We start from the raw sequence: 8,785 nt of genomic DNA, 5'->3' as shown, positions 1-8,785 counted from the left end.
GTATGTATGTATGTATGTATGTATGTATGTATGTATGTATGTATGTATGTATGTATGTATGTATGTATGTATGTATGTATGTATGTATGTATGTATGTATGTATGTATGTATGTATGTATGTATGTATGTATGTATGTATGTATGTATGTATGTATGTATGTATGTATGTATGTATGTATGTATGTATGTATGTATGTATGTATGTATGTATGTATGTATGTATGTATGTATGTATGTATGTATGTATGTATGTATGTATGTATGTATGTATGTATGTGCGAAATCAATGTGCGAGATGCAATCAAGTGAGTGACGTAATAATTAAATATGTATATATGGTGAGTGAAATTATTTAGGAAGTAATGAATCCAGTATATGAATGTGTGTAATACAATGAAAGAAAAAAGGAATGAAATGTGTAAATGAATGTAAGGTGATGAATGAGAGCCCTCTTGTATGAGGATATATTTGTCAGGATACTGAATCCAGGGCCTCAACCCTGGCAGCAGTCCAAATTTTTAAATGATGTCATCAATTTAATTAGTTGTCTAACGCCTTATCTGGGAAGCTCGTTCTTGTGCTGGTAATGACGCCATTTTTTAATTTGGAAGCTTCGCAAAGTGCACAAGTTGCGGGAAGTGGCTCTTGTACTGATATTTCTCATTTCTGAAGGTTGACTAGCTCTATAAATAACTTTGCTGACTGCTGCTTGCCTCTAAACATTATTTAATTTTTGATGGTATAAAGATTGTTTATTTAACCGTGCACAAAATGTCAGGAGGATACCAAAAACTTTAAGCAGCAAAAACGTATTGATAAGAAAAAAATTAAATGGAACACACCTTCCCATATTGAATTGTAATCAAGGCACATGACTTAAACGTTTGCTTACTATCGCTATCCTCCGAAAGGTTGGCTGACTAATATTACCCTCCGAAGATCAGCTGACTGTTACTACACTCTGAGGAATTGCTGAATGTTGTTACCTTGGAGAGGTTGACTATCGAAGGTTAGCTGGTTATTGCTACATCACGAATGTTAACTGATTGTTGCTATCCTCCTAAGGTTGGCTGTCTGTTGCTTCATTCCAAAGATTGACTTACTGTAGCTACATGTATCATCTGAAAGTTAGCTGGCTGTTGATATGTTCCGAAAGTTCGTTAACTGTTGCTGCCCTCCGAAGGTTGGCTGACTAATATTGTCCTCCGAAAGTGGCTGACCGTTTCTACATTTCGAATGTTGACTGACCGTTGCTATCCTCCGAAGGTTGGTTGAATGTTTCTATCTTCCGAAAGTCCGTTAACTGCTGCTACCCTTGGAATGTTGGCTGACTGCTGGTACTCACCGAAGGTCGACTGGTGGTTGCTACCTTCCGCAGATAGGCTGACTATTGATATCTTCTAAAGGTCCGCGAATTGTTGCTACCCTCTGAAGGCAGACAATTGCTACTTTGTGAAAGTTGACGGAGTGTTGGTTACATCCAGTTACTGATAGTGTAAACATTAAGAGCTTCACGTACTTTCCAAATCCAGAAGCGTTATTACTACAAATGACCTATTTACTCAATAGATATTTACCATTATCACATTTAGTACAGTTAATATAAAGTGACTGTTAATGCATTGCTATAAAGTCCGCCGTGTGATGAGTAAAAAAACAGGACAGGGAGTTCAAGTTATGATGTTTTGGATGATTTACAGAATTAGATAATAGAAACACTGTAGAATCATTTACTTTGAATTTGGTAATTAGATACACTGATTTACTCCAGAAATATGTATAAATTGCAAAACGTGATATCATTAGTGTTTTATGTCAATTGTCGTTTTGGAATGCCAATAAAACTATAGTAGTTGTTCGTTCATAAAAAAAAAAAAAAAAAAAAAAATCTAACCAAATATTTTCACGGAAATTACCAAATAATGTTAAAAAATATGTATTTCTGCATAAAGTATAATGAACTATATATATTCACTTTGATAAAGTATTTTTTTTTACATGAGAGGTATAATATATAATCTATATAGGACGTTTGGCGAGAAATAGTGCGTAAAAAGTACGCTGCGCCCAGTCTGTCTAAATTGTTGCAACGGGACACTGTGTCATAAAGAGTTCCAGTCATCGGCTATGCTAACGTGCACGCTTACTCCTACGTTTATAATCAACAGTTACGATGTTTCACAAGAAAATGAATTTAAGAACAAACATCTCACTTATATCTTGATTCGTAGTATGTCAAATATTATACAATATTATCAATATTATATCGCATTAACCTAAACAAAGTCAAGAACTGTTGTGTTTTCTTTTGTTATGAAACGATACCTTTTCAGACATGTGTGCAGGTATGTGTGGTTGTGTGTGGAAGTTATACATGTTTATCTGCTTTGCAGAAATACTCATGGCTGTCCATATGTTCCTTACACCACAAACATCATATGTCTGTTTGTTTTTGATTTTTTGTTTTTATTATTTTACTCATGACATGCGAACTTGTGCTGATTTTGATGATGACAAGGATTGAAAAAAACATGATTATGATAGTAATGATTAGGATGAAGGATTGTGATGATTATGATGATGTGATGATGATTGATGATGAGACAAATTATGATATATTATGAATGATTATGATGATGATGATGATGATAGAGTTCATGATGATGATCATGATGATGATGAGACAATAATTATGATAATTATTATGAATGATTATGATTGATGATAATGATGATGATGATGATGATGATGATAGAACTCATGATGATGATGATGATGATGATGATGATAGAACTCATGATGATGATGATGATGATAATGATGATGATGATTGTGAAAATGTTGAATGTGATGATGATGATGATGATGATGATGATGATGATGATGATTGTGAAAATGTTGAATGTGATGATGATGAATAATGATGATGATGATATGCTCTAGTTAATATTAAACAAATAATAGACGATTAACGAGAAAGATGATGATTTTGATGAAGGATGGGAATGATAATGGAATGAATTGTTTACTTGCATGTGAGTGGATATAACATGTATATGTCTTTATTATCAAATGCTTTTGAAAATAAAAAAATTATAAAAAAAAATAAATTAACTGTTGTGTTTTCTTTTGTTATGAAACGATACCTTTTCAGACCTTTTGTTTTCTTTGTTTTTTTTGTTTTTGTTTTTGTTTTCAAAATAAATTCTGAATTAAACACAAGACGTGATCAAGATTAATAATATTCATTTTTATTAGAAAAGTTAAATATCAAATAAAACATTAACAAACATGAGAATTGAATAATTATTGGCATTAACTGGAAGTTTTTCAATTACCGTTACAGAATTGACTGTTGTAATAGTACATGTAACAGTTTTCACATTCCCCAGCTAAACTGAAAGGGCTGCGGCTTTTACCAGTGATATTTGCATAGTTAACGTCGTGACCTATATTTTCGAAGCTAACATCAGGAACTAGAATTTCAAAGTTAAAGTCATGACCTAGTTTTTAAAATGTTATCAACGGTTATTGTTAGGTTATCAATGTGCATGAATGCACCAGTTTCAGGTTAACATAGCATTTTGTCAATACCTGTCGGAGAGGCCCCGACCAATCAGAAAACGGCAAAAATCACCGTCATATAACAAAAAAAAAAACAAAAAAAAATTGAATATACACTTCTAATATCAATGAAAGTTACGCAGTCACCTGCACTTACGCTGACACATACAGATTTCGGGGGTCATCTCCAAACTTTATTGATTCAGTTTTAAATATTTTTTCTCTTTCGTTAATTTCATTGTTGTTTGTTTTATTTCGTTTAATTTGTTTAAGTGTACAATGAGATGATTCTTCTATTTTCATGTTTGTGTGTTTTCATATTGTATTGGAAAAACATGTATGACAGTCCAGACGTCTATTTCATATTAATTTGATTTAACTTGACTCCCGAAAAAAGCCAAGAAATTATGTTGGAATTATCATTCGGGTAAAATGAAGACCATCAGGAGACACGTAACGAAGAAAGCAGAGAAAGAAAACTACAAATAAGTTTTTATTTTCTTTGGCGTTAATAAACAACATCATTATGATAAATTCATTACCAAAAAGGTACTGACATTAATGAAGGCGTTTGTTGTATCAGATATATTTGATTCTGAATGATTTGAAATACTTAATGAAATTTTAAAAAGACGAAAAAAAAGAGAGAACTGATATCATTAAAGTTTTGCTGTTTTTTCTCGATCTTTACATGCTTAAATGATTTGTGAAGAAAATGTTTGTGGTTATTTTAGGACGGTGACTTCGGCACGAATTCTCGTTCCACGTTCATCCATTCATGTATTATATAGATATTCAATAATTCAAAAACTTGTGTATTAGACGTTCTTTGGGGAATTTACATAGATATACATGCACAATAAATTATATTTACATTGGTATCATGTGTTTTGGAGAGTATTTGTTACAGGTGTGGGTATATATAATCCAATGCCACTTTGTTGTTCATGGTAGTTTTATTATCCATTAATAAAACCCTACAATTACAAGAAATACTAATCATACACACATACATACTAAACTACAGACATGACAATCAAGGGACATAACTCTTACATGTAACATATTTGAACCGATAACAAAGAGATGGCACAATTTCTGTTATAAATACGTTAACAGAACCAAATACTAATACATTTATGTTTTTAGAATACACATATCGATAACTAGAATATATCAAACTAGTTATTCACTATTTAGACACAATAGATACACAAATATCAAATTAGGAAATTATCCCTACCTTTATCACTTACATTACTATTAATATATATAAAACATTGGTAATTTTCCTATAGACAAAATCACCATGTACATAATGTACTATACAATTAAAACAACCAGAACTACAACTCACCCCACATATCATGCGGAGGTTTCCGGAACATTATTCATTACCACCAACCAGATTCACAAGTAATCACCAGCTGTAATCAATGAATAATCTGGTCTAATATATATACAAATAAAAAGGTCATATACAAAATATATTGTATTATGATATCTATCAATTCCAATTAAACATACATGAAGCACATAACTTCTGACAAAGTACCAGATATGCTTTCTACACAGATCTTTTCAAAATACTTATTAAAACACAATATTATATGTTGTTTTATAATACAACATTAATATATACTTAGTTACAAAATAGTATCAAATGAAAGTAAAAACTCACCAGATCTTCAATATAATTTAGGCTCTGACTTCTACAGATTGTTTTCAGCTAGAGCGCCAGAAGAGAAGTGATTTGAAATACTAAGAGGATTAAAAACATGCAATACAGGTAAAAACTGTCCAATGAAATTGTCCATGTCAGGTCACATGTCATACATACTCACATTCCTTTCATTCCTATTAAGGTTTCTCACACCAAACAAATACCAACAGTACATTAAAGATGCACACTCCTTGAAATATAACATACAATGATTTTACATAAAATATAACCCTGTGACACACTCCCCCTCACAGATGAATGACCTCCGTGTCATTGTTGTGACGGAGATATCAATGTTGCACACCTACAAGAAAATGGATAAAAACAACATACATGTACTACTAAAATAACAAATAAAACATCATGTTGACCCACTTACAATGGTCAAAAGAGAATCCAATATTCTCTCTGGCATTCTGTCCAGATTCCCTTCCTTGGCCAATTCCTGCAGGTAGCTTGCCCTTGACATCCAATCTGGTGTCACTGGGGTCTGGCGCATAGCAAATTCACCCGAGGTTTGCCAAGTCGGGGGTTGATGTCTTCTGATAGTTTTCCTGGGAACAGGTACTGGTCTCTCATGATCAGGTCCTCGGTGCTTGGCACTGACAGGTGCCACTTCCTCCCCCTCCGAAGAGTTGAGGACCCTCCTGGGCGACATCTGGTGATCCTCTGCAGTAGAGTTCTGATCGTCATCAGCACCACTGCCACCCTCAGTTTCATCTGGCAATGGGTCGTCATCCACGTCAGAAGAAACTCCAGTGTCCATGCCAACGTCTCTAGCCCCCTCAGCACTGGATGAAGTGCTAACTAGATCAGCTGCTGGACCATGATCATCTCCATTGATGACTACCTTCTCCACGGTATCCCTAGATCTGTTCCGTCTGAGTCTTGGCTTCGGAATCACAGGATCAGGGTCCACATCTCCGCTCTCCTGAGAGAATAACTCCCCTACTGGTAGTAGCAGGTTCCTGTGGAGCTTCCTGGTACGACCTGTTCCTGTTTCCGGCCTGACAGTGAATACCGGGATTTCGTTGTTCTCCTGTTTTTCCACTACATACACTGTATCTTCCCATTTGTTGTCAAGCTTATGCTTTCCTTCATGTACCAGCTTCTTAACCAACACCCTATCACCACACAATATGCTTGAACCGCGTATCCGTCTGTCATAGTTTTCCTTTTGTCTCCCCCGAGCTTTATCTGCACTCCTTGTGGCAACATCATAAGCAGACTTTAGTCTGGTTCGCAGCTCATCCACATACTTACACGGGCTTGAACTCTTCTCCTTTCTCTCAATCCCAAAAGCTAAGTCCACTGGTAACCGTGGCCTCCTCCCAAACATAAGGTAGAATGGACTGTAGCCAGTCTGTTCATGCCGTGTACTGTTGTAAGCATGTACCAAGGGTCCTACATGTTTCTTCCAATCACCCTTCAGGTCCGGATCCAATGTTCCCAACATGTTCAGTACAGTTCTATTGAACCGTTCACACATCCCATTGCAGCTCGGATGGTAGGGTGAAGTCCTTGATTTCCTGATTCCTGCAACATGGCACAGCTCTGTAAAAAGGTCATATACAAAATATATTGTATTATGATATCTATCAATTCCAATTAAACATACATGAAGCACATAACTTCTGACAAAGTACCAGATATGCTTTCTACACAGATCTTTTCAAAATACTTATTAAAACACAATATTATATGTTGTTTTATAATACAACATTAATATATACTTAGTTACAAAATAGTATCAAATGAAAGTAAAAACTCACCAGATCTTCAATATAATTTAGGCTCTGACTTCTACAGATTGTTTTCAGCTAGAGCGCCAGAAGAGAAGTGATTTGAAATACTAAGAGGATTAAAAACATGCAATACAGGTAAAAACTGTCCAATGAAATTGTCCATGTCAGGTCACATGTCATACATACTCACATTCCTTTCATTCCTATTAAGGTTTCTCACACCAAACAAATACCAACAGTACATTAAAGATGCACACTCCTTGAAATATAACATACAATGATTTTACATAAAATATAACCCTGTGACATATTTATGGGCCAGGTGCTCGAAATTTGTGTCAAGCCCCTGTGTGTTATAAAAATACATTCTGACTAATTTTAAATAAATTCCCACACCTGATTCTCAGATGAGTCTTAACGTTTGTATCAGCATCGGGGCAGATTTCAAAACCAGACGTATAATCTACATAATAAAAACATACTTATAAGTCAAAGATGTTAATTGTTATTTGTTCCGTTAAAAATAAATAGGTCGCACAAGATAAGTAACCTCCTAGATAAAATATGATGGAATTAAAAGCCATTGCTTAGTCAAAGTTAGGTAAAATGCACAATGTGATTATACGTTAAGTGAAAAAAACTTAATGAACGTTTGTGTATATTGAACAAACATATAAGTAGTACGTGCGAATTTAACAATCAGTTACTTGAAAAGCAATGCCAGTAAAAACTACTGCGTGTTGCAAGATTTAATAATGCAAATAATTGAATTTGCATACACAGACAAATCTGGTCTCTGAATCGAAAAACCAATGGCTAGGGCTTACTTAAGTGCAAGTCTGAATCCCACGGATGTGAGGTTGTTATAAACCGAAGTCTTTAAATTCAAATTTGACTAAACAGTATAATTTCTTTGATGTAAATGATACACTTTCAAATAAAGAATAAAGGTAAAACTGCTGTCTACACAAAGTATGATTTCATCAATATGATTTATACACAACAGCAAACAGACTATCTTTATGATATAGTCCATAGTTATCCATTTCTATTTTCTTCGTTGTTAGTTGCATTTTTCCTCCCTTGGTCGCAGAAAACACATGCAACTTCCCACAATACGTAGAGTGCCGCTATCAATAACGCCCATGGGTTGACCCGGAACTAGTTCGAAGTCGAAGTTTTGCATGATCGTAGCTATGATGATCTTTGTTTCTATCTGTAATGAGTTAAAAATACATATTAATGCTTAAAATCATAACAAAACTGTTAACTTTTTGCTTATTGAGTCGAAGCCTTATTCAGCAAAGTTCTTAAGATTAATAAAAATTAATTATTGTAAATATTGCTTTACAATAAACGAAAAAAGGAAAAGAATTCAATGAATATATAGTATGCATATAAAAATAAAGTTGTACAGCGAAACAAACCTATCTATCGTTTTACTGCGACATACCTCGGCAAATGTTTTGCCAATGCAAGAGTGAGGGCCCACTGAAAAAGGGGTTGATGCATATACATTCACTCTGAAAATATAATATTAAAACACATTACAGAAGTTTTATTGATAATGAGATGTTTTCGGCATTGTTTTAAAATGCAAATATACATATGTATATGGCAATATACGGATACCTTTCGTTTGCCTTAGGATCAAATCGCTCCGGTATGAATTGAAGAGGATTTGTAAAGTTCTTCGCAGATCTGCTCGTGGCGTAGAAACTAACCTATAATGAGACATTCGGCATTTGATAA

The 8,785-nt window shown here is 34.2% G+C and overlaps 1 protein-coding gene across 1 annotated transcript; it reads right to left on the bottom strand.

The window, feature by feature from the left end:
- Positions 1-4,464: 4,464 nt before the first annotated feature.
- LOC117323278 lies at positions 4,465-6,835 on the bottom strand. The gene is made up of 2 exons (XM_033878398.1): positions 4,923-6,835; positions 4,465-4,542 (listed from the first exon to the last, which is right to left on the bottom strand). Exon 1 carries the CDS (start codon positions 6,775-6,777, stop codon positions 5,650-5,652), a length of 1,128 nt encoding a protein of 375 aa, XP_033734289.1. The 5' UTR covers positions 6,778-6,835; the 3' UTR covers positions 4,465-4,542; positions 4,923-5,649.
- Between the last annotated feature and the right edge of the window lie 1,950 nt (positions 6,836-8,785).

Source organism: Pecten maximus, chromosome 3 (genome assembly GCF_902652985.1).
Source record: "Pecten maximus chromosome 3, xPecMax1.1, whole genome shotgun sequence".
NCBI lineage: Eukaryota > Metazoa > Mollusca > Bivalvia > Pectinida > Pectinidae > Pecten > Pecten maximus.
This window is presented reverse-complemented; position numbering and strand designations above follow the sequence as displayed.

Bases quoted from the DNA above. Each gene is read 5' to 3' on its own strand.
- LOC117323278 (XM_033878398.1), bottom strand. From the start codon at position 6,777: ATGTGTGAACGGTTCAATAGAACTGTACTGAACATGTTGGGAACATTG.